General features: G+C 38.9%; 2 protein-coding genes across 5 annotated transcripts in view; one reads left to right on the plus strand and one right to left on the minus strand.

Annotated features, from left to right (window-relative positions):
• The window catches only part of LOC145654556 (uncharacterized), a 23004-nt gene extending 7484 nt beyond the window's left edge, over positions 1-15520 (plus strand). Inside the window, exons 2-8 of one of the 3 annotated variants that reach the window (XM_081708780.1) lie at positions 657-708; positions 1446-1526; positions 1620-1750; positions 3338-3452; positions 11494-13570; positions 13788-13876; positions 14440-15520. In XM_081708780.1, the coding sequence (XP_081564906.1) occupies positions 664-708; positions 1446-1526; positions 1620-1750; positions 3338-3452; positions 11494-13570; positions 13788-13876; positions 14440-14523 (2622 nt within the window). In that variant the 5' untranslated portion in view covers positions 657-663 and the 3' untranslated portion in view covers positions 14524-15520. Of the gene's footprint in view, positions 1-656; positions 709-1445; positions 1527-1619; positions 1751-3337; positions 3453-6596; positions 7822-10371; positions 11066-11493; positions 13571-13787; positions 13877-14439 lie in introns of those variants that run through there. The other 2 variants (XM_081708783.1, XM_081708781.1) reach the window with 2 other exon arrangements.
• Positions 4227-25530, minus strand: LOC113580464 (ferric-chelate reductase 1b). 2 transcript variants are annotated; one of them, XM_081708784.1, is made up of 16 exons: positions 25292-25530; positions 24119-24314; positions 23001-23155; positions 22766-22860; positions 22539-22680; positions 21729-21911; positions 21525-21623; positions 21135-21285; positions 20918-21031; positions 20698-20813; positions 20532-20618; positions 19821-19918; positions 19592-19650; positions 18501-18644; positions 17959-18059; positions 4227-4373 (listed from the first exon to the last, which is right to left on the minus strand). In XM_081708784.1, the coding sequence occupies exons 1-16, from the start codon at positions 25298-25300 to the stop codon at positions 4242-4244; spliced, it is 1881 nt and encodes a 626-aa protein (XP_081564910.1). In that variant the 5' UTR covers positions 25301-25530; the 3' UTR covers positions 4227-4241. The 2 variants fall into 2 exon arrangements, with proteins under 2 accessions (XP_081564910.1, XP_026870827.2); XM_027015026.3 differs by lacking the exon at positions 4227-4373 and adding an exon at positions 15803-17867 and having other exon boundaries at positions 25292-25526.
• Between the last annotated feature and the right edge of the window lie 59 nt (positions 25531-25589).

The raw sequence follows: 25589 nt of genomic DNA on the forward strand, positions 1-25589 counted from the left end.
TATTGCACATTCCAAACAAAGGTTTTGACTCTAGTCGCTATTTTCATGTATTGATGAACCCAATCTGACATATAGTGCAATTTGCTGATGGAAAATGATTTGTCTGATAATATTGACTTTACCATTGTCATCAGGGGTTTACAAATGGCATTGCTTTGCACTGTTCTGTTTTTTAAACTGGTATCTGCTGCCTCTTCATCCATTATTTATTGGTGCCTATTAAAATAAGACCGACCATGTCCTTTCCCAGGCTGAGGTCTACGTTTTCCAGGCCCAGATCCCACCTGCCTGGATAAATCTGACATGTGTCAGAGAAGCATTCCAGCTATGTCTCTTATAGCACATAGAACACAGCACACTGCTATAAACTCCTGATCATTTGTGTCCACCCACACACAAACCGTCACCACCTCCCATTTACACCCCCCCCCCCCCCCCCCAAAAAAAAATGCCTCACAGTAAGCCCACGTCCTTGCCACCCACTCTCTTGCTAACCCCATCTATCCTCCAGCTCTTCCCGGTAATGGAGTGTGCACCCCCCTCCATCCACCCACCTGCGGTCTGTGTTGGGCTCCTTCCCTCATGCTTTCTGCCGGTCTCTTCTCCATTCCTTCTCCTGCTGTGGATCCCTCTTCTTTTTCATCTCTTTTTTGCAGAATCACTATGGAAGAGGCCGATCTGCTGCGCGAGAGGCTGCAGGCCATCACTGTGAGTATGTTACTGGAGCTTACAGTGGGGATATCATTATGGATAGTGTATGCCAAATGTACAGTTCCTTCAGAAGCAGCCATCTCTCTATCAGTAGGTTGTCACTGCAGTGTTTTTCCCTCTACCATAGGTTTACCTCATGGGTTTGTAAGCTGGTTACAGTTTTATAAGAAATTCACATCTTTCCTAGGAGGGCACTGAAATCCTCATAGAGAAGTCTTGCATCATATTGTTTGTGCCTTTGGCTGGTGGTAGTTTGGATCTGGTTTTAGCACATTTACTGCTGTTGGCATTTTAGGGCAAGCTTCACTTTTATATGTAAACCAATTCATCTGTAGCCTTTTTGTGCATTTGCTGCTTACATGGAAGTGACAGGTATATTTCCCAGTATGTGACTCACTGCTTATTAGTGTGCCTTTACTGACAGACAGGACACAGCAGGAGGAATGAAAGTGGACTTCTAGAACAGATTATTTTGAACGTTCACTGAACACACTTTATTCCATTTTCCTGAAACTATGTTCACATCTAACTACATGCTTGTATATGAAGATGTAAGTTACATATAAAAGTCAGGGGTTCACGTAACATATTTGTGCGCTGATACAACTTTGTTCCACTACTGTTATTCCCTTTACACGGCTATTAAGTGAGAGAAAAGAAACGTGATATGACGTGATAGGATTCAAACCCTAATGTGTCTTTGTGAATATGCCATTGTCAATGTATTGAAACAGGAAAAAAGAAGAATACAGGAGGAAATAACAAAGAAAAGGCGAGAACTCGAGGAACTAAAATTAAAACTTCAGTATTTAAAGGTACATATCTGAGGTTTTTCTGACATTAGGTTTGAGTTGTGAGCTGCGTAGGGACTATTAAGAGCTAACAACCTCCCTCTGGTGTCCAATCAGAAAAAAGCCCTGCGGGAACAATGGCTGATGGATGGCATGAGCGGCCAGAGCGAACAGGAAGAAGAAGCTATGAGAGTCCAGGCTCGGGAGGAGCAGCAACAGGCCGAGCTCCTGCAGAGCCATGTTGACAGGTATCCGAAGCAGGACCAGCTGTATGCATGTGTTTGGGGTTTGTTGCCTCTACTGCTTCAGCCATTTTAGCTGTGTGGGCATCACAGCACGTAATCAAAAAACACATCACTTGCTTTATGGGCCATGAGAGAAGAACTATTGGTAGGATTACTCTCATTTAACCCTTGTGATGAGCACTGAATGTCAAACAGTGGTTACCCAGACAGCCTGCAGTCTTATATAAACTGTGTTTACCTCTGTCTGGACAACCAGATATATACTAGCATACAATTAACTGATGTCTATTACAGAATAAAGAGCAAATTAATAAAGTAAACTGTAAACTGTACAAAGTGTGGGGAGATTTGAGAGTTCACCACATTAGAAACCTGTGCTACTTTACCTGGTCAGGAGTGCCAGGTAATGGACTATATCAGAAGATCTAGGCACTTCAGAGTTCCACTTGCCATATCAGAGCCAGACCACATGATTGCTTACTTCTGCTCAAATGGATGTGAGGTGAAGTGAAAGGATGCTTGCCTAGTGAACATAGCTCAGTGAACTAAGCTCTGTCTGCTGCGCTTTAAGGAGTGTGGATAAAAATCATGAAGCAATCTAAAATAAATCTTACCTTTCACAGAGGATACAGCTCATCAACTCCTGAAAATGTTCCAGACATTCAGGTTCAAAGTCATGCCCCCAATCAAAACATGGCAAACAATCTTTCTGGTTCCACAGCACTGCTAAACCCTCTGTGATCAACTTGGTAGAAAGCTTTTTCTTAGGAAATGGTAAACCATCTTAAGTAAACCATTGGCAAAGCCTTCAATTTACTGAGAATTTGTCATATTTTAGTGTGAGTCTGATACTTACAGACAGTGCACTTGGCTTACTCTGTGTTTATTTACATCAAGCTGTGGAAAAAAAAATCCTAAATCCTAACTTTAATTTACACATAAACCTGGAGAACAACATAAATATCACAAGGCTGCCAGAACACACCTGGGTGCTATCATATGAGGAGATTACTCCCTGCCGGCTGGAACACAAGCTTAATTTCCAGCAATTCTGGGGGTCCATGAAAGCATGTCTCTTATGTATCATATAGTTAGCACTCTCATTGAAGTGCATTCTAGGATGTTGCATGTTGTACTGACTACAGTATCACGGAAATAGCATTCACCCTGTTAGAATGCTTACTAGCACAGAATACAGTAGAGATAAATAGTAGTTATGAACTGGTCATTCCCAATAACATTGGAAGAAGAACTGGGTAAACAGTTGAAAAGCTAGAAACACATTTGTAATAATAATAATAATAATGCACTAGGGTGGATAACAAAATCTCTATTAATACAATTGCAAATTAAAACATTTTCATGATTTAAAAAAAAAATTATTACATTTAAATCGGATTTAGATTTTTGTATTTGTTTCTGTGATTTTTACAATACATTGCACTTTCATACAAATCCTTTGTGACACAAGGTTTGAGTGGGTGTTGGAAAAGCTGCAGCGCAGTATTTCCAGGATGTGCGGAAATCTAATTCTTTAGTTTTTTTGTGTATTTTGTAGAGTAGAATCTATATTTTCCTGTCTCTATGCAGGATGGAAGATGAGATCAAGGACCTTGAGACAAAGGAGACGAATATTTCAGTGAACGAGGAGGTAATTTTGAAGCGGCTAAAGGAGGTGGAGAAGACTACTGCAGACATTATAAAGGTAACGCTTAGTTCATTATTTCACCATGTCTGGGCTCCCCTCACATCTTACAGCAGCTCTCTGGTTAGTTTACAGCAGTTGCACAAGATTCTGGTGAGTTGGTTTCATAAGCCAGGCAAGTCACACAAGGTTAATATGGGAGTGTTCCAGTTTGGTGTCAACATCATGATGCAACCTTTTGTTTGACAGAAGAGTAAGTTGGATAAAGTGTGGATCGGGCAAAACATTTTGTTTTATATCTTCACATCATTTTGCGTTTTCATATCGACCCACTGTATTTCTACACAGGAAGTAAACGGCGATGCCCAACCAGGTAAAAATTATTTTATTGTTTTAGGAATTTTGCCCATATATAACATGCTGCTATTTCACAATACACTGTGCTATATTTATAGTCTGATTCATACAAAATCTTTTACAGAGTCAGTTCAACGCATCTACTCTGCAATATCAGATGCGTCTTTTACTCCCACCCTCATGAAAAGGCTCAACAATCCAGTGCAGGAGCCTGCTGGTAAACCAGAGAAAAAGGGTATGACTGGTTTTACAATGTGCAGAATTCAAATTCAATACAAATGTAACTGGTTTTACAATAGCTTTAGAGAATTTATCAAAATCTCCAAATATCTAAAGAAATACTATAAATAAGAGCAAACCAGTCACTGAGATCATTTGATTTACGCTTATTTGGATTTGTTTATGTTTTCAGCCATGTATGCTATGGAGATCAGTGTGGAAAAAGATCTGCGTACAGGCGAGAGCCAGGTCCTCTCCTCAGCCACAATCACTTCACAGGACTTCCAGCGGAAAGGCATTAAAGTCTATGACGATGGAAGAAAGTCTGTCTATGCTGTACAGTTGGCTGGAGACGGGTGTGATGATGGGGTGGATGAATTGAGTCCTCTGGACGTGGAAGAGCTTCTAAGGAAAGCGACACAAAAGAACAGCCTGACCAATTTGGAGTGCCACGAGCCTGTGTTCTCCCACTATAGCAGACTCTCCACCCCGAGAAAAGAGGAGCGTGGGCTGGTTAGCCTAGCTCCCAGTGGTTTACCATCACAGAGCAAAACCCCCAGCCCATTACACCTTGACAGCTTCAGGGAAGAAGAGGATCATGGCCAAGCAGATGCCAAGCTGTTGTCTTCTCACTTTCCACAACACAAAACCAAGCAGTATCTTCACACTGGTCAATCTGCTTATCAAAGTGCTATAAATGGGCAGAAAGCAAATCTGACCAATGTCTCTGTGTACTCAAACAAACAAGAGCTTATCCAGGAGACTGAGAAGCAGCAAAGGTTCACACCAAAGACTGAGTCAGAGCTGGGGCTTGAGAGATACTCTCCTCTTCACCCCAACAATGAGTCTGCTTTCATAGTGGACTCCATCCCATCTGAGCTGGAGTCTCATGAGCCTGTTACTATGATTTTTATGGGATATCAGAATGCTGAGTCAGATGAGGAAGATGAGGCAATCAAGGCTGAACTAGTGATAATTGGCAATAACGAAGAAGAGAATGATGAAGAAGCACTTCTTTCGTACCATCCACAAGGCTATCATAGCAAGATCTTCCAGCCCAGGAATGATAATATTCATCGCTCTGAGGTTAGGTGCAGTTTTATCAAAAGCCACAATTCAGGAGGATCCCTAATGAGGTATAGAGGTGACGACTTTAATGACTCAGGTATTATCAGAAGAACGAAAAGGCAGCATGGCATTTAATTGCATTCTGACCTCTCTTCTCTTCAAACCTTCTTTAATTTCATATGCATTCACATACAGAAGTTTATTGTACTTGCATACCAAAATAAAAATATGCATAATTTTACTCACCACATGTTGCTGTTTGAATATAAACCAGGTTTATCCCAGCAAAAAACACTGATCATTTACTTGTGTGTTGGTGCTATTTCACTTACCTGGCTCAGGAAGGTCTTTTGGATTCTATGATCAGATAAAAGCTTCATGTAATTCAAAAACCTTAACAGGAACTACCAAAATAGAATCACCAACATCCCAGCCAGATTTCCAATTTAGACATATGGCTTTAGATCAAAGTTGAGTCTAACCTAAAGCCACAGTATTATATTGTGATAGCCTTGTGAAAAACCCACAGTATTATATTGTGACTATAAAGAGAGACAGTGGATGTACATTTTTTGTAGGTCAAGTCTACTGGCTCTAATGTTATTCAAAAGAGTAATGAGTCCTGATAGGAGCTGTAGCCCCACTCAGTGGACAAAATTAGCATATCTGCAACCCATGAATTGGTGTGTTGCGCATGTCAGAGCACCTCAAATGTCCTAACCATGCTAGTGGCTATCACAGAATAGAAATACAATATTTCACTTTCACTTTTCTATAACAATAATCTCTGTATGTTTGCATGTTATTTTGTGTAAATACTGTATATTTATTCTTTTTGTTAATATAAGAATTAGTTATGAGTTCTTATTTTACTAATAAATACTTGTTGTGAAAAATTAACCATGTTTGCCTTGATGTTTACCTGCCTATAATTTTACTAAACCAAAATATTTTACTAAACAAATAACATATTTCCTCTGAAAAACTGTGTGCTAAAAAAGAAAAGGAATACTTCTAAATAAATTCCAAAATTATTATACTTTGTTGCTTAATCCGTTATGCCTATTTATATTTCAGAGTTAAAGTGCTTAGTTATTGTTCTGCCACAGAAATCCAGAATGCCAGTGGAACTGAACAGAAGTTTCCTGTGCTCAAAAACAAGGCGAACAGAACTACAGTGCCCTTTGCTGTCCATCAGCCATAACTGAACAGTTTGTCCTTGGTCGTTTTCAAGACACAGTGGATGTTCGAGAGACATTTCATAACATCTGCTTGAGAGGCAGTTACATAATTTTAGAATTGCATTATGTAAGCAAAAAAATAATAAATGTATGAGATGGCACACTTCTTCTTTTTTTTTTTTATCAACCCCCTTTTTGAGTGTGTACCTTGAGGAAAGCACCACTGAAACACTACCACAGGCAAGTGATGGTTTTGAACATTAATAGCTTGGCTGTACTGAAATGCTGTTCCTTGTCTCCACAGTCATAGGAATGAAAACACCTCAGCTAGGAAAACTTGTGCAGCTTCCGCAGAGCAAGACACCGGGCTGGCATATTTGATGAAGATGAGATGAGACGCAATGGACCTAGGGAATGGCTCCCCTCTACACTGTTATTAAGAGAACTGCTATCAGGATGCAGAAATAAAAGAAAAGAGACAGAAAATGGTAGATGGTTATAGTGATGTTGTGGTGCCACAAAACTATATATATATATATATAAAATCAAACTTTTGGATGGCTAATTTATGAATAAAATGAATCAAAATAGATGATTATTTCACTCTATAGTTCTCAAGCAATACAATCAAATAAACAAAAAGCCTCCTGCTTGGAATTCTGATGTGTCAGGAGATCTATCATCTTATGGCCATCATTGCAGCAGAAGCAACTGTTTAGTTCTTTCATGTGAATGTACTGCATGATTGAGGGTGTCTGTAAATTTTGCTGTGGCATTATTTAATTTACAATGTTTGCTATAGCTCAGGTTACATTAGGCTAAGGTACCTGTCCTCACAATGACTAACAATAACTAATCACTGTACCTGAGGTGAATAAGACTAAAATGACCTAAAATATCAGTGATTAGCAATTAATCAAATTACTGGTGTAATTTCTTAATCTCATCAGTTTAAGGATCTGATAGTGTTCATGTAAAAAACATGTAACATCATAAAACATGTAACTTTAAAAACTTGAAAATGAATCATTCTAAAGCACTCTTAATTACATTTAATATTTATCAAAAATGTTTAAACAAACGTTAGGTACTGTCTTTTAATAAATACATAACCCAGTATTCCAGATCTGCAGTTTTATTTAAGAAGGACAAAAACTAACCTGTGTCTGCATCTGTCTCACTGGCGGTTGCTTTCCGCATTAAAAGCTATATCTATACATTTTCAAAGAAGAATATTCTCCCCAGCCTTTCTATTTACAAACTGTAGAGAATTTTCAGGCAGCAGTACCAATTTGTTGTGCTGACATCTCTTCTGGTGCTGTAGATCTGTTAGATCTCTTGAAACCACATATCTGATTTTTTATTTTTTTTGATTGCTGATGTCAGTCGGAACTACATAACCGCAGTCAGGGTTGACAGTTTTTGGAGACATCCTGTGAGAGCAACTCAGTGAACGTATATGTGTGATTGTGTAGCAGAGCACTAGAGGCAGACTGCTCCGCTATTGGCTGCTCCTTGCACATTCAGTGAGAGCTGCCGTCTCTGTGGCTACAGGGAAGAGCACCAGCCTGGTACTTTCCACTTCGCTGCTGCCACAGCACAAGGTAGGATTGCGATAGCCACACTCGTAGAGAACTTCTCAGTGATTTATTTTACTTTACCACTATAGGTAGCTGATCAAGTGACCTGTGTGTTTTATAGGCTTGGTGTTGAGCTTTGCAGTGCTGTTGGTAATAACATGCATCCACTGTTGTAAGATATCTAACAGATATTGTGTGGTAAGAAACCACAAAGCAATAAGTAGATGCTGACTGTCAACCACAATGTCAACAGCATTGTTGGTGATGGGTGATTTTGGAGGAAAGTTTCGTTATGGCTGTGTTTGGGTAAATCATTGCTTATATTGCTTTGCATGTGATGTTCTTTCTTTCTTTTGCTGTGGTGTTATCTTGAGAAGTAAAATCTTACAGTGAACAAGTGTTTACTGTAAGTTTTTATATTTTTATTTTATATATATATATTACTTGGAAGCAACAATGTAAATAAATAATTGAATTACCAAATAAGTAATTAATTTTTACTTACTATTACAAGCATAACATCATAAACCTGAATCATAATTTAAGAAGAAGTCCAACTAAGATGATGTTTTTTGACATTATGTGAGTTGTGAGATTTTGACATTAGCAGGTTTTGATTTCAGAGCATTTCAGTTACCATTAGTGATTCCCCTGCGTCCCACAGCACAACCACCCTGCTTTAGCATAAATATTGTGAATTTACACATTGTAGAAAAAAAATGCCTTAACTAAACATTATTAACATTTTTGTTGGTTGTGTCAAGCATATACGAAAATGACAAATAGCATATTTAATATGCTGACAAAAGCCAACCTGCATATCACAGCCATCAACATATCAATGCAGAGGCGTCTGGGGGAAGCGAAGCCAGAGTGGATGGGCACTCATTGGTAGTGATTACTGTTGAAGAGCTCCCAGTCCACTCTGCTCCCTCATTAAATTGACTGACTGTGGAGCAATTGAGTGTCAACTCTCGAACATCAATAGGAATGGGAAACGTTTCACACTCGGTCCACAGGATTTTGGCCACCTTTGTAACAGCTGAGGCTGTCCTATCTTAAATTACACATAGGTAGGACACGGTACTTAATTTTCCAAGCATGATTTATAAAGATGGTCAAAAAAGTTTGGCCACGGATTTATAAACAGTATACAGTTCACACCGCTTAAATGTTGAACTCGTTTTAGGGATATTTACTGTGATCATTAGCAGAAGCTGTTTGCCTCGTTGCGGCTTTGAGAAACCTGCGTGTGCCCCTGCTGTGTGGTGACTTTTGTCACAGAGGAGGCTAATCAAGCTCTTAAGGTTTAGAGCTTTTGAGAAACTTGGCTGCCTGGAGGTATGAATGGCCAGCCCACGCAATGCCAAACCTCCTCTCACTTCCATTCTTCTCATGATTCAAAGGTTATTGTGCCTTCATAAAGAAAATGGCCTCGAAATTTAAAAGCAGCTTACCTTCAGCCGTCTGAGTACTCAGTGTTAGTAAGTGACAAGGGATTAGTTTGAAGGCTCAGTGTGATTGGCAATGAGGTGAATATGCCTGAAGATGACTGAAATAGGCCTGCTGTAACAATTTTGCCTAGAAACTCACAGGTTTTATTCTCCAAACAAGGCTGGAACCTAAATAACCACCCATGCGATGGGCCATGCATCCACACATACTCATCATGACATGCAACCTTTCTGACTGTTGTCTATTGATGACAGACCAAAAGTGCACAAGTGTTGCATAATCAGTGATTTGCTGGGTAATACCTCTTCATGGATTTTTGAAATGGTAGCGTTGCCTGACGGAATACATTATTGACAGTGACCTGATAGCAATGCCGTATCTGCCAATAAGGATCATGTAATCCCAGATATATTAAATTGTCTACCACTATTGCACAAGTTCATGTGTATTCCTCCAAAATCATACACATTATACATCAGGGAGCATGCAGATTTTGCTGAGGAGAGAATAACTTGCGTAGGAAGAGAACAAAAATGCATTCTTTCCGGTTGTTCAGGCTGAAGCTTGAGGCTGCTATGATATCTGTTTTCCCCTGTCTGTCTTCAATGCTAATCTGATGTCACTGAATTATTTATTTCTTATCGATTATTATGACACAAATGCTGAGACTAGGAGGCTGCAAGAATGAATGTTTGCTCACCAGCTGAGCTGCTATACCTACTGGGCTGTTGCCATGGCACTCAACACTTTCCAGTCTGTTGTTTTCATCATGCTTCATGCCTTTTGTCTGACTTGATTAGAGTGAAATTTACAGAACTTGCAGTGAAGGCCAATTTGGTATGTTCACCTGTTATAATAAATTGTTTTGGTTTTTTTTGGGGGGGGGGGTATTCTTTATGACTGAAGATTACAGTTAATTAAACAAACAATAAACAGTGTATCTAATAATGTTCTAAGCTTTTATTTTCTTTTTTCCTTTAGTGTTTACATATTGTATAAAGTCAAAAAAGGCTTCCTGGTCTGTAGTGGTGCAGCACTAACACCTCTCTGAAGCTCCCCAACAGCCCTGGGGATTAGGGTGAAGTTAGCAGTCGGTCTGCGATCTGTAACCACCAGCTGGTTAACTCCCTTGTGTGAAAGAGCATTGGGATTTAGAATGAATATTACTTTGATACTTGGCACACATGAATTTGATCTTGGTTTAGTCTGTAATTACATTGCATTGCCATCACTTATCACAGCCCAGGAACAGAAACAGCAATTAATAACTCACCATAAAATTTGTAATTCTGGCCCACTCAGTGTCAATCTGAGCACAACTCGGCAAAAGTGTTGAGAGGTGCAGGGGCATAAGCTGCTTCCCTTAGTTCTGTGTTGCTGTGCTGTTGGGGGGAGATGGGTACATTGCCCCATAGGCCTCTGCTTCAGTCACTCCCTCTCCTGAGCTTAATGGAGGCCAGGCCTAATCAGCCACAGGTCATATCCCACGTGGGCGGGAAAACCAATTCTGCAGTCTTACATAATGGATCCATTTAATTCAGTGAGGGATCAGCTTTCTCTACCTTAGCACAGCCTGCTTTGTCAAAAAAAAACAAAAAAACAAAAAAAACACATCATCATAGTAAACAAACAACTTTTCACTTTCCTGTTCAATATTATACAAAGCTTTCAAATTGTTCTTGGAATAATTGAATGATTTTAACACAGAAACAGAAGAGCTACTGAATTTAATGTGAACAGGTGATCTGCACATTGATCCAAAAAAAAGCTTTCGCAGTGTCCAGACATGATGTCACTGTGGGAGCAGGTAAAGGTAAGGTATTTGTGTGCTAAACAAAAGGCATAATTCAACTAACATATTTTGTTTCTTATTTAACTTGCAAAAAACAAATACTACTGTTAAAAATCCATATTATGCAAGATAAGTGCTGTAGAATTAGATAGTTATATAATATAAATGAGCTGACCTTGACCTTTGTGTTTGTTCCATGACAATCAGTAGTATGACCAATTATACTTCACACTTTAAACAGTGTGAAGTATAGACATATCTCTGTGCTTATGCTTGTCTGTCTTCTGAAATCTAAGTAACCACAATGACTTATGGTGATAATTGTTATGAGGGTTTAATGTGTCATATCTATGTTATTGGTCAGATGCATACTGAACTGACATTTACTGTTAAGGATTTTTTTCATAATGATGTTGACATTTATATTTTTTTTTTCTTTTCATTTGTAGGGAACTGCAACTGGATTTCCAGAAGTGAATGGCACAGAACTGAATGAAGGTTACTTTCCCTCCCTGAATCAGACAGAAACAGAGTTGAAGTTCCTATCCAAGACTGTAACCATGGAGACGGGTGAGCAATCCAGCAGAGCAAACATACTTGACTGTGAAATGGATGTCCAGGAGACTGAGTTACCTGAGAACAAAGACATAATCCAAGCTGAAGCTGAAGGTGAAGATGAACAGGCTTGCAATGACAATGACCTAGAATCCCTCAGTACGAAAGTAGTGGTTGACATTTTAACAGACCTGACTTCCACAGAGGAGAATGCTAATGAACCTGAAGACATGCCCTGCCAAAAAGAAGCTCTGGTCTTGGAGGACCCTCGTGATGAGCTTAATCGCAATGAGTCTATAACTTCCTCAGCCTCGGATACGCCATCTAGTGCTGAGAGTGTGTATGAAAATGAAACAATACAAAAAAGACAGGATTCAGTGAAAGAAGAACTGACAAAAAATGTGCCTGTAATAGAGGGTACTGAAGATGAAGAAACACTAGAAGCACTGAAGACAGAATCCCATGAGGCCATCTTAGAAGACTTAAGCAATAATGAAACAAATGAATCCATGGTGGAATCATATATTCGAGAGGAAGTTATGTCAGACATCTCAACAGAGTCTGTTCATGATCCTGAAGACCTGGAGGAGTGTATCATGGTAGAAATTGCTGCTGCATCCTCTGATAGTGAAACAGATGAGAAATGGAGGACTATATTTTCATCCTCTATCAATAAGGAGGATGATGACTCCTACCTTGACAGTCTTGAGCTCAGTGCACAAGAACTCTTCATTCAAAAGCCTGAGGTAAAGAATGTTAAAAACCAATCTGTGTTGGAAGATAATGTGGAGCAGGACATCCCTGTAGAAGACGATGTGTTGGAGCAACCTGAGAGCAATTTAACATATGCGCAGCCCACACAGGAGATCTCTTATAACCCATCATCATTGTTCCATGGCTTGTCCAAGATATCTGAGGATGAGGAGGAGCCTGGTAAGAGTTCAATAAACAACAAGGACAGTTCATCTATTTGTGTCACGTCAGATCCAAACAAGAAGGTGCCAAAAGATTACTGTGTGATCCAGGAGATGAAGAGTGAAAACGTCAGTACAGAGCATGTCAATTTTAGAGTTGCTCGCAATCAGTGGCTGCAGATGGAGGAGCAAACAAAAAACCTGTCACGCCAACCTATAACCAAGACTGGGACCTGCCACGGGAGTCACAACTTTATGTACACACCAGTGCGAAACATTGACAGACCCAAGAGGGATCCTGATCTTGAGAATCTGGCACTTGGAAGAGAGTGCCCACACAACCAGTTCAGCCCTTGCTCAGAGGACTCAGGCCTAGGTGACTCTAGCTATAGGTCACCTTATGATGACCCAGAGACCCCAACTGACATCCGCTCTGCAATGGAGAGAGAAGAAAGTCCAAGGACTAAGGGAATGTCCAAATCTTACTCAAGTGATTGTGTGCATGGAAAAGGAAGAGCAGTCATTTTGAACCCTGGAAGTTTATGTCAGGAAGTTGATCAGAAGAGAAAGATGTTTGAGCATGAGGAAGACAACTGCAAGTTATCATCTAGTAACAAGATGCCATCTTTCATTGTTACCTCTTCACCAACAAGAGGATCACAGAAACATGAAATGGCGGCCAACAACGTCATTATCCTCGAGCCTGATTCTTGTCATCAAAGCCCACGCCACAGTGGAAAACTGGTGACATCTAAATCTGCTGACTGGCGATCAGAGGAAAGCCCCAATGTAATCATACTGGAGACATCAAACCTAATAATTCGAAGTGCATCCGAATTTAACCTGAATTCTTCTTGTGTGGAGACCCAAGAGAAATCCTTCCTCAACAACCCATTTTTCAAACTACGATCTAGGAGCACTCTATCTCTGGTTGATGAAGAGATTAAGATGGTAAAACAGCGAGAGGAAGAACTGAAGAGACAAAGAGCCAATGTTTACACCAAAGAAAAGTTCCTTGCTTCACCCAGTCTTCTCGATGGTTCATATGACAATCAAGGTATGCTTCCATATGACAAGGAAAATATTTTAAAAATCCTACTTTCATGAAAAAATCTAAAAAAATTTAAAAAAAAGTTTGTGTATTTAATTGTCATGATAACAACCATACAATTTATTTTGATTATTTTTTTAATTTAGATAATATAAAGCTAATATATCTAAATTTATATAATATAAAGTCTATATAAAGCTGTTACCTGTTTACTGAATTACAGAGAATATTCCGATAAAGTGTAAATCATCTCCTTCATCTCCTATGAAGACTTACAAGATGGATCGGTCAACCCTATCTTGTGATCACAGAGTAAGTTCCAGTGAATATGGTAACATAATATGTCATTGCAATAAAGTGTGATTGCAAAGACAAATTCAACCACAATTCTATTTCCAAATCAATTTTAAACATGTATTCCTGAATCATCATGGTGTGCACAGTATATCCACTACCAAGTTTCTATTTGTATATGCATGATTTGTAACTCGAGCTGAGTAGTAAGTCTTATGTGGAATGATCACATTTTTAAATCAAGTATAGACAGGTTCCTGAGAGTTGCAGTTAAGGTTCATTTTATCAATCAAAAGTTTGAATCCTTTCAATACCACAGCCAGTGGTGTCCAGAATGCAGCAGAACATAACTGGCCCTGCACTCTGGATTGTCTAGTCCCCCTCTTTAGTTGTCTACAGGCTTTTAGGATTTCTGTTTATACAGTGTATGAGTGGCAGCTCAAAAAGATGCAATCATTGGATACTCAGACTACACATAGAAATTTTATGACATTCAGCATTCTTTTTGCATTGATGCTTCAAAGGATATCTTGAATGTTACTGAAACCATCTAAACACATCTTGCCTATTTCCCTCCCTAGTTTCCTGAGTCCTATTCTGGAGGTCGTCGCAAAAGTGCCATGGCTCTACGCTGGGAGGCAGGGGAGTTTGCAAATAATGACTAGAGAGCAACAGACTGGCCAGTGACAGAATCCTTCGAGTTATGTAAAATAGGGGTTCTCAGCTCCAGCCCTGGTTCACAGTGCCCTATACAGTTTTCTCTGCTTCAAAGAAACCTGCTCTAATGTATCAGCTACTTGTCAAGCATTTTAAAAATTTGGATAAGCAAAGATAACTGTGTAGGGCTGTGGATTCCCAGGACTTCACAAGGGAATCGTTAAGTTTTCTAAGCAGTATTACAGACTTCAGATTTCATGCAGCTCCATAAGCACATGCCATTGCTGCTTGTGTGCTTTTACTGGCTCTTTATTCATGTTTTGTAGAGGCAGAAGATTTGAGCAAATGCCAAGATGTCCAAAAATGTTAGTTAAAGGTTGGATGTTCGGTCTATGCTCGTTTCTCCATATAAATGTCAAGAAGTTGTTAAAACACACTTTTATGTAAGTCTCAGTACAAGGAAAGGAAGATGTACTAAGGTTTCAAATATTCTTTTCTTGCTAGACAAGTTTGTATAAGACTGCAATTAGAATATCTGAAACATTAGCAAAAAATGAGATAAGGTCAACTTTGCCCATTTTTGCTAGAATTCACTGTACTCAAATAACTAACTTGATATATTCGATTACGTGTATTGGTTTCTTTTTTTCTTTTAAACAAATCATATTTGGATATTTAGATACTCAAAATATCAATACTCCCAAAAATAGGGATAACTTATTTAACAGTGAATATTTAAGTGACTTCAAATGCTTTACTGTGTAAATGGAAAAACACTATAATTACACCGCTTTGCAATTTGTTGTCTATAAAGATGTTTGTATGCTTACGTGAATCCACATTTGGTTATAAAACCAAGAGTACTGCTTGCTTGTATCTACATAAGCCATTCTCAAGTATAAGGTTGCATTGCTTTCTATTGAAAAGAAACACTTGACCTTGTTCTAATTTAGCTACAAGTGTTGAAATAACTATTGCAACAATAAATATCAATATGAAAGATCATATTAATTCTGAGATTATTCTATATATTATTAAAGCACAAATGGACTGTATGAGCTTTAGCCTAGCTGATAAACACTAAAAGCTGTAGTCCTCTGGCCAGAACCCAGTTTAGCAAGATCTTTTCTGTATTTTCTTCTTCAAAATAACTTGTCTGTCCAAGTGTTACATTTCACTTCCTAGCAGAGCACGGCAGCTTTAACGAGTCATTTGGTATTAACACAACAGAATGCATGACAAAAGTAAAAAGCTAAGCAAGAAATTATTCATCAGTAACTCAGTAAGTAGGAAACAAGTTAAGATTTAATCTGCATTTTCAAATAGATCATTTGTAATCACATGTATTCACCTGATTTTTCTTGATATAAAGTTTGATTTAATTAAAAACAAAAAGGCAGACAGTGCACTAAAGTTTTGATAGTCCATTTCACTCTTCATACAGTCTGAAGTGTTATCAACAAATGGGCTAGACACATTGGTCATATTGTTTCATACAGAACTGCTCTCCATGACATTTAATTATTGAACATACAGCAAACTCAAATTTAGACTCGACCCAAAATCTAAGCAAAAAAGGAATAAAAGTATTTCATTTCCACAAAATTAAAAATAAATTTGACACATTTGGAGTTACATAGCATCTATAATTAAATAAAAATATGAGACAGCATAAAATCAAAATAAATAGCACAATTGCTCAGCTTCAATGTGTCTCACGATTAAAGAGTGTTATTATTGCCCCATGCAGTCACCAGTCCTCCACCCCTTTTTAAGAAGTGAACACACATACATATATACTATATGGACAAAAGTATTGTGACACCTACAGGTGTTCGATAGGGTTGAGGTCAGAGCTCTGTGCGTGTCAAATTCTTCTGCACCAAACCTACCCAACCATGGCTTTACAGAATTTGCTTTGGGCACTGGGGCAGTTATGCTGGAAAAGAGTCTTCCCCAAACTGGTTCCACAAAGTTGAAAGCATACAATTGTCCAAAATGTCTTGGTATCCTGAAGTGGCCCAGGCCAACCCCTGAAAAGTAACCCTATAGCATTATCCCTCCTCCACCAGACTTTAGTTAGGGCATTTAGCTGATGCTTTTTATTCAAAGAGCAATTGAGGGTTAAGGGCCTTTCTCAGGACCCCAACAGTGGCAGCTTTTGGCAGTGGGGCTTGAACTGGTAACCTTCTGATTATAAGTCAAGTACATTAACCACTGAGCTACCACTGCCCACTGCTTTTACAAACAGTGGGTACCTCATCATGCAGGTTGCATTCTCCTGGCATTTGTCAAACCCAGGCTCATCCATCAGCCTGCCAGGCAGAGAAACAGGAGTCATCACTCCAAAGAACACATGCTCACTGCTATAGAGTCCAGAGGTAGCATGCTTTGCACCACTCAATCCGATGCCTGGCATTGTGCATGGTAACGTAAGGCTGGTACGCAGCTGCTCGGCCATGAAAACCCATACCATGAAGCCACCAGCAAACAGTTTTTGAGCTGATGTTAATGTCAAAATTGTTTTGGAACTCTGGACTGTTGGCGACTTTTAGACATTATGCACCTCAGCACTTAGCGACTCTGCTGTGTGTGGTCTGCCACTTAGTGGCTGAGTTGCTGTAGTTCATAAACACTTCCACTTTTCAATAATACCACTCTCACTTGACCATGGAATATCTAGGAGGGACCGAATTTTATGAACTGACTTGTGCAATGGTGACATCCTGTTAAAGTATCATGCTCAAATTCAGTGAGCTCTTTAGAACGACCCATTCTTTCACAAATGTTTGTAGAAGCAGAGCATGGCTAGGTGCTTGATTTTACTCATGGAACTGAATGAAACACATGAATTAAAAATATTAAGAGGTTTCTTTTGTCCATATTTTATATTTTGTTCCAATACTTTCGTCCATATTCACACACACACACACACACACACACACACACATACATACACGTATTAGTGGAAGCTAATTATTCAAGTATAAGTATTCAAACTTAAAAAAAAATATTGATTCAATTACTATAAAATTGATTTAAAATGTAAAAATTTGCATTCTATACTTTCACCTAAAATTATCTTTGGTATCTTGAATCTAAACTCAAATGTTGACACACTGTCCTCCTTGGAACACTCTGACTTTAGCTGCCCAAGGAAAGACTCTGTGGTAACTAAAATGTAAAGTCTTCAGCATCTGATGGGACAGATTCAGTGCAACAGCTGGCGTAAGACACACAGAGTTTGTGTCTATGTACGTCATATCCTGCTGATGGTGCCCAAGAGAAGAGTCAGACATACAAAGTTTCCACACAGGTAGATTACTAAAACAAGCTTTTTAAAACAAGTCCCCTGCAACAGGAAATAAATGTATATTAGGTTAGTTCATTTGGAGGGAAAACAACAGAAGAAAACGGACTAAGTGGTATTTGTATTGCCCTACCTTAATGTAGCTCTCATTATCACAGGGAACAAACAGAATCGCTTCTTTGTCTTCAGTTTGTATGTTTTCAGTGAAGATTTGAAAGGTTTTGAAAAATTGCCCTAAAACAAGATTAACAAAATATATACAAAGTGAATAACAATACAGTTGGACCATAGGAAAAAAAAAAAAAACAGTGCATGTTTAGTACATGTACTTTATTCATCTAAGACATTTCACAGGGATTGTATGGGATCATTTTTTGCTTCCGTTGTTTATTGTAATGTGTTGTTCTGACAAGCTCCAGAATGACATTTAAAATTATTACTATTCAGATTCACACACCAATTGTTAAAAAGGTACCCTAAAAGCCTTTTACAGTCTAATGCAATCTGACTGTACAATTGATTTTCTTCCCACTAGCAAAGTAACTTTAATCACTGCCACGGCACAAATTATTGCTTTACCTGGACAGATAAGGTCCTCTGAGAGTAGGAAGAGCACTAAAAGCCATGTAACAGAGAGAGCTATTTATTGCAAATGGATTTGTTAAATGTACTGACCTGTGGGGAAAAGCCCTCTCCTGTGTACTTCCAGAACTATGTCTGCCAGCACAAACCAGACCACATGTCCAGCCAGGAGGCCAGTGGTCCAGGGAGCAGGGAGCAGCAGGGCCTGCTGGTGAATGCCCAAGAAGATGGCCACAACTAAAGCAAGAGGTAAAGCAGGGTTATTTCCATTTTTTCTTATTACCTTGGCCCCCCATTACTGTTTTTGGATTTTGATTGCATTATGCTGCCTTTGTGTTAACCAAAGTTTAAGAATTAATGTTCTTCATGCTATATATTCACAGTTGCTTTATATTTGGTTGACAATTTTACTTACTTGTGGACAACATATAATTAAGTAAACACATCCATGACATTATTAAGAAGCAGCTACAGCTTCCTCGTTTACACTGCAATCTATTGTTCTACATTTATGGCATTAGCAGACGCCCTTATCCTGAGCGATTTGTTTTGTTGTTTAATTCAAGTATCCTTATCGAGCAGAAATAGGTTAGAACCCTTAACTGAGACACTGCTAGAATTGAGCGCTAGTGCTAAAATCTAGAAAGAGAGCTACAATACAGTATAGAATATAGAATACAACACAACACAATTTGAGAACAATTACTAAACAAGACAGGTCAAATGCAAATATAAACTTCTTACAAGTGCATCATTATGTTTACAGTAGAAAAGCACTAATTAATCTGGTTTATTAAAATATTGCTTTAAAGTTTTACTCCTTTAATAATGTGTGTAACTCAGCAATGCCATACTCCATCCATGGCTGTAAGTGCAAGTTACAGAACTGCCCACGTTTCACTTGGGAAGGAATGTACAAGCCAGGGCCTTTACAGATAACTAGCAGGTTACATGGTAAAGTCCAGTGGGAAATACTTTATCTGACAACTGCATCAAAAGTTTTCTTCATTTTATATCTTCAATTAACACCTGTATTGTATCATTTAGCCATTTATGTCCCTGTAGTTGACCACTAAAACTACTGAGCACTTGGTTAGAGACAATTGCACACAGACAGAGATTTTACAGCAACTGACTCTTTTGGTATAGTGGCTATAAAGAATGATCATTATTTTCTCACATACCAGCAATCACCTGAGCTACAGTGCCTGTGCCCAAATGGACCCAGTTGAAAATGTATCTCCTACAAATAGAAGAAGACTTAGAAAATTAGCAAGACGTGCTATATGAATAAAATCTATTCATATATAAATTCAGATATTTGAAATTATTGGTATTTATCTTCAAAAAGTTCACTCTAAACAAATTATTGGGGCCCACCAAACAAAGCACAAAAATATAGTGTGGTTTTACCTGGAGGAGTCTGCTGCAGGTCTAAACAGGGCCACGATGGGTTGGATAACAGCCAGAAGCATGACAGTACAACCCAGGTAAGGATGTGATCCTGCACGCTTAGGAAAGCATACACAAGCAATTATCTCAGAGGACATGACTACTAATAACCTTTTCATTCCCACACCTCAGTCTATAAACAGAGGAGCAAGAAAACAGCACAGTGGCCAGAAAGACAGCGTTTAATGAATGGCACATATCCAACGCCATGAATACTCAGAAATTTTGTCCTGTGGCGTGGCTGTAGAAGTGACAGGCAGTCTACATCTTTATCAATACAGTGGTGAAAAGATGACCTCTGGTGGTGATCTGTAACCACAGACATTACTTTAATGACTCTTGAATCACCATTATGCCCTGATTTTCTGCTCTCCTACTAAAAAATTGTCAGTGTGGACCAGAATACCATTGTGCTCAGTCCTCAGCAATATGGAAAGTGTGCCAGATTCCTTTAGGTGTAATTATAACAAATGGCCTGACATGTATGTTCCTGCTCTCTCAATTTCTTCCCTTTTATTCTGCATGGAAAGACTGCATGCAAGATGACATTTCCACATGCTGAGGGACAGTCATACGGACATACATTTGGTGGCGGGGGCTGACAGAGAGAACATGACACACTGCTAAATAATGAGCATGAGTCACACAGACATACTAAGTGAGTGTGAGTACCTTGCTCCAGCCTCTTCTGTATATAAAGGGTAATATGAAGCCAGTGCATGTCAGAAGGACGGTGAGGATCATTAGAGCTCGGTGAAACTGTGAACAAAACAGACATTAGTGACAACTTATGAGGAAACCCCCACAAACAATCAAACCTTCAGCTCAACACTCATACCTGAAACCAGACCCTGTGTCCACACACAGTGGTTTCAGGCCAATCAGGTTTGAAGTATCTGGCCATAATTACTCCTGTGCTGACCGTCGTCATCCAGGCAATGAGCATGAACACACCTGCATACAGAGAGAGCTGTTACCCATTTTAATTGGTTATCACTATTTATGGCTTGAATAAGGAGCCATATTCCACAGGCTCCTACATCACAGTTTAAACTCACCGTGAAATTTGATGAGCAAGGGAGAGCGAGAGCCTCCCAGATCCTCTGGAGGCCCGGTAATAACTACCTGACTTTCTGAAATGAGGGGCTGCCGGTCATGTCTGTGGGTTCGCCCTACAGTTAATAGGTGAAAGGAGATTACTGAACTCATCTAAATGTCAGCAGTACACTTAGAGACTGGCTGAGGAAAATAAATACACAGAAAACTGTGATTCACCATTGTCTACACGACCATGAGCCATGAATAGGTAGTATGTCTGATCCAAGTCAAATCGATTTTGGCTGCGGCCTGGGATGCGTATGTTTCTGCGGAAGCTGCACTGGATGACTCCATCAGACAGCCTCCATGCCATGTCTCTTAAAACATTCTACAAAGATCAGAGAGGAGAGATGGCAGCAGATCAGAAATATTACTGAAATATAAGTACTTTTAAAGGTTCATTTGGAAATGACATTACAACATCAGACAACTTCAAGTTGTGTCACAAATGAGGTGCATGTGTATTCGTTTGCAATTCTGACTACTCTGGATCAGCTGTCACATTAAGATATGAAATTATGAATCAGTACGAGAAAACATCTGCCCACATCTGATGCAGGTGTATACCTCAGAAGAAGTTACTGGATGTGTTCTTTCCACAACATAAGCAGCACTGATGTCCACATGGTCGGTGTAATTAATACACAAGTAGACATCATCATGCCCCTACAAATAAAAACATGATTGTCTTTCATCATACCAGACCACATGAAGAGATGATAACAAATAACATTGCTGAAAGATGTTAGGGTAAACAATGAATCACATTACCATCCATTTATCTGTTGATAAGGCAAAGGAGACATAACCTGAAGCTAACCCACTGAGTTCAAACACCACACTCTGGTCTTCAGTCCAGAAGGACAGGAAGTAACAGTGAGGACTGCTGTGTGGGTCACAGCCAACTGGGTCTCTCAGACATGACTTCTTAAATCCACAGCCTTCTGAGCTGAACTATGGAAGAGAAAAACCACACACACACACACACACACACACACACACACACACTTAATAATAGGATTTAATTATGACTGTATAAATTATTCCTCAACTACTTGAAGTCTAATATGTTTCCAGCAATATTAAAATGAATGCTACAATACTATAATACATTTTTAAAAATTAATGTATAATACTATGAAGAGAGAAGCATATCAATTACAACAAATAGTAACTCCATAGTTCCATATACTTTTACTAGACCTTGCTTTTCACAGTCATACTGTGAGGCTCAAACTGAGCTGCTCTGGATAGAGCTATAAGAGACAAAATTTCAGAGTATTAAACACATGTCAAGCGGAGAATTATGCTGTAGGTTTTACACACAATACGCACTTCTGGGAAGTTAATACATTGGCTCAAGCATCTTAAATAGTAGGATTTTCAGTTCTGAAACAGATACTTTTCCAATTAAGGCTTTGTTACAGTTGTTGCAACGCAGTCCTAAAAACAATTTCAGGCTTTTGAGGAGGCCCATGGGTGTACAAACCTCTCAGAGATTGTCAAATGGTATCAAAAATCATTGTTTCATGTAAAATTAGATTTTAGACAACATAAATCTAAAGCTCTTGCCAGACCTACAGGGCGGGAGAGAGAGGTTGCGGCTGTGGTTGTCTTAGCTCCAGCAGTAGACTGTGGTGGGAGAGGAGATGTGTCATTCAGAGACACTACTGGACCTAGGATCCTGGCCCAGTACAAATTGTATTTCTGAACCACGGTCACCCTGAAACACACACAGAGCACAAAAATATGAATTCCTGAGTGAGAAGTTACAATCAATCAGAGAAGCAATGTGCACAGACACTCACTGAAACCGGATTTTAGAAGGAGAGTTTTGCGGTGCAGTCCAGAGGACCTGAACTTCAGTCTTATGGGTTGAACTGGTGTGACTCACTGCAGAGCCCTTTGAAAATGACAGGAGGTGCATTATGGAACTGGGTTACACAAACCACTATTTTGATTGAAAAAAAACAAAAAAACAAAAAAAAAAACACACACCAACAAAAAAAGCCAATAGGTAAATAAGACTCTGGAGTTGCTGACCTCTATATTGTTACACTGCAGAAGCTGTGACACAGCAGGTTCAAGGAGAGCAAAGGAGCCAACAGCTCCAGCAGAAGGATGCCCAAAGTCTCGGGCTTGAATGAGGAAGCCACTGAAGTAGAGCTTGGAGTCAGAACTACCGGTGGATAATGTCACTACAAAAACAAAAGAGAGGAGGCTTTAAAAACAGGCAGACAGACATAAAAAAATACAATTAATAATTGATATTTTTTATTTAACAAATATAATGGCAGCTTGATTTACTGTGATAGGACTGGTATATTTCACACAGTTTAAAATCATACAAACACAATCCATGTGCTGGAGAAGCATTAACAACAAAGGCAAACTTATTATCAAATCTTGTTAGAAGAAAATGCAGGAGGACAGTTTAAACCCTTCAGACTCTGTTAACCCTTCAGTGGATTCAGACTCATTTCTCACTCGTGTAGCTACACAGATTTCATATTAAATTCAATGTGGCTACTGCATAATTCATAGTAGTTACTGAATAACAGGCCTTAAATGTAGAAACTAAATAATACATTTTTAGTGATTAAAAAAAAAAAAACAAAAAAAAACACAGATAGTGTAAATAATTCTGGAGTCACAATTAAAACATCCGACCTAGCTAATTCCTTGTGAGTGATGGGGGAATAAATCTGCCTTGTTTTAAATGACTTCTCCCAAAGAGTAAAGCTAAACTTGCTGGTACTTTAAGTGTCACAACACATGAATATAAATATTATGTTAAGACCACAAAAACATTAAACCATTCTCTTTCATCCAAGAAGAGCAGAACTTTGCATTACTCATTCCACTTTTGCTCATCATCATCAAGGTTTTCAGCCTTGTGATCAAAATGAGCAGTGTTTGTTCTCAGTGTTTTTGGAAGGGACACATGAAAAACATCTTAAATGGAAATCTGAATTTTTGTTTTCTGCACACAACTCTTTATATTTCTACTCTGAACAAAACAGCTACAATAGTATGGATTACAAAAAATGAATCATATAATCCAGGCCGACAAAACATTATTGCAACATGGGGGCGTCGAATGGAGTTGCGACTAAGCCTAAATAAATAAGACCTATAATTCAGGATCAAGATCCGAATACCTTTAATCTGGCCGCCAGGGCTGAATTTAACCTTATCCACACTGATGTTGTATGGTGAAGGTTCAGAGCTGGAATGATGGCTGTGAAGTGGAATCATGTCCTCACAAGCTTCTACTACTTTCCCATTTTTGTAGCAAGTGACTATCTTTAAACATGCAACAAACAGCACCAACAGAGGCCAAACCTTTACAGAGATCTGGAAAAAAAAGAGAAAAGCTTTTTCTGGCACAAAATACCTACCTGCTGATTATGAGAATATTATTTAATTGGGTGGCAACATTTCTAATACCATATCTAACCGCACCCTGAAGTAAAAAAGCAGAAAAGGTGGGTCAGGGTATTGCTACTGTTCGTTACTACATAACATCATAATCACTAAACTACATAATCAGTCCTTGCCAAACAACCTGCAGGTTAAGATAAAAGAGCGCCTCTCGGTTCGTCACACAGGCATATTAGTTTATGAACACAATTCTGTTGTATACTATGAAGAACTCCGACAGCCTTTTGTCTTTTACAGAACAAAGATCGACAAAAAACAATGCACTGAAATATTGTCTATAACCCTCATACTTTAGTAGCTACCACTCCGATGGTGATCGACTCTTCACGCGGACAAATGTAAATAAATGAGCCATCTAGTTATCTTACTGTTTAGCTAGTTTAGCTCTTCTACTTGAATAGTGGGTTATTCTAGCTAGCCTTAGCTAAGCTAGCTCTATTACCTAAATATAAACTAAACTCGCTAGCTGGCTAGCGTTAGGTTAGCTAGCTAACTAAATTATTTATTGACAAACATAAAAACCTTTCTCGTTACAATGTGTAGCCACAATAAATCAAGGTCATGCTGTTCACCACTTTAACTCACTCCACAAGTTTCTGACAAGTTAATATTAAAATGGTATGTTATTATGATGACTGCTTAAGTAAAAGTCAAATTCCATCTACGTTGTTTTCTAGATAACTACTTATCTAGCTGTCTAGGTTAACTAGCCAAGTAAGTTTTTCTGGCCGTAACTTACATGACATGCACGAAACGTGCTAGCTATATAACGCTAGGTTACCTAACTAACTGCCTAACGCTAAGTGAGAAGTTTTTGTACAGGCTTCACACCGATATCTGCATCAATTCAAATTAATTTGATTATGGAATTTAACATAAAACAAACATACCTCCATCATTCTGAATCAGAAGAGACACCAAAGACTGCAAGTAAAATGACAACGCTCAGCCTAACATATCCGCCTCTCTCCAAAACATGTCCAATGCTATAGCGAATTTCCTATGCGCGGCTATTACACACATAGCGGTCCGCTAACAATGTCAAGGTCCGGATAGTCTGTCTTCATTCCTCCACTTCATTCCTCATTTTATCCTCATCTCAATATTTCCATTTAAAATATTTCCAGATTTGCTATGGTAACTGTTGTCGTATGCGGTTTCAGTGGTTATGTGTAACAGTTAGCTGCA

This window comes from Electrophorus electricus, unplaced genomic scaffold (assembly GCF_041902795.1).
Source record: "Electrophorus electricus isolate QZ-2024a unplaced genomic scaffold, ASM4190279v1 Scaffold132, whole genome shotgun sequence".
Classification (NCBI taxonomy): Eukaryota; Metazoa; Chordata; class Actinopteri; order Gymnotiformes; family Gymnotidae; genus Electrophorus; species Electrophorus electricus.

Excerpts from the sequence above, each read along its gene's own strand:
- LOC113580464 (XM_081708784.1), bottom strand. Across the intron at positions 22,861-23,000 it reads TGCAGTGTAACAATATAGAG|GGCTCTGCAGTGAGTCACAC; the intron begins GTCAGCAACTCC and ends TCATTTTCAAAG. Across the intron at positions 21,624-21,728 it reads TATCAACAGATAAATGGATG|GGGCATGATGATGTCTACTT; the intron begins GTAATGTGATTC and ends TTTTATTTGTAG.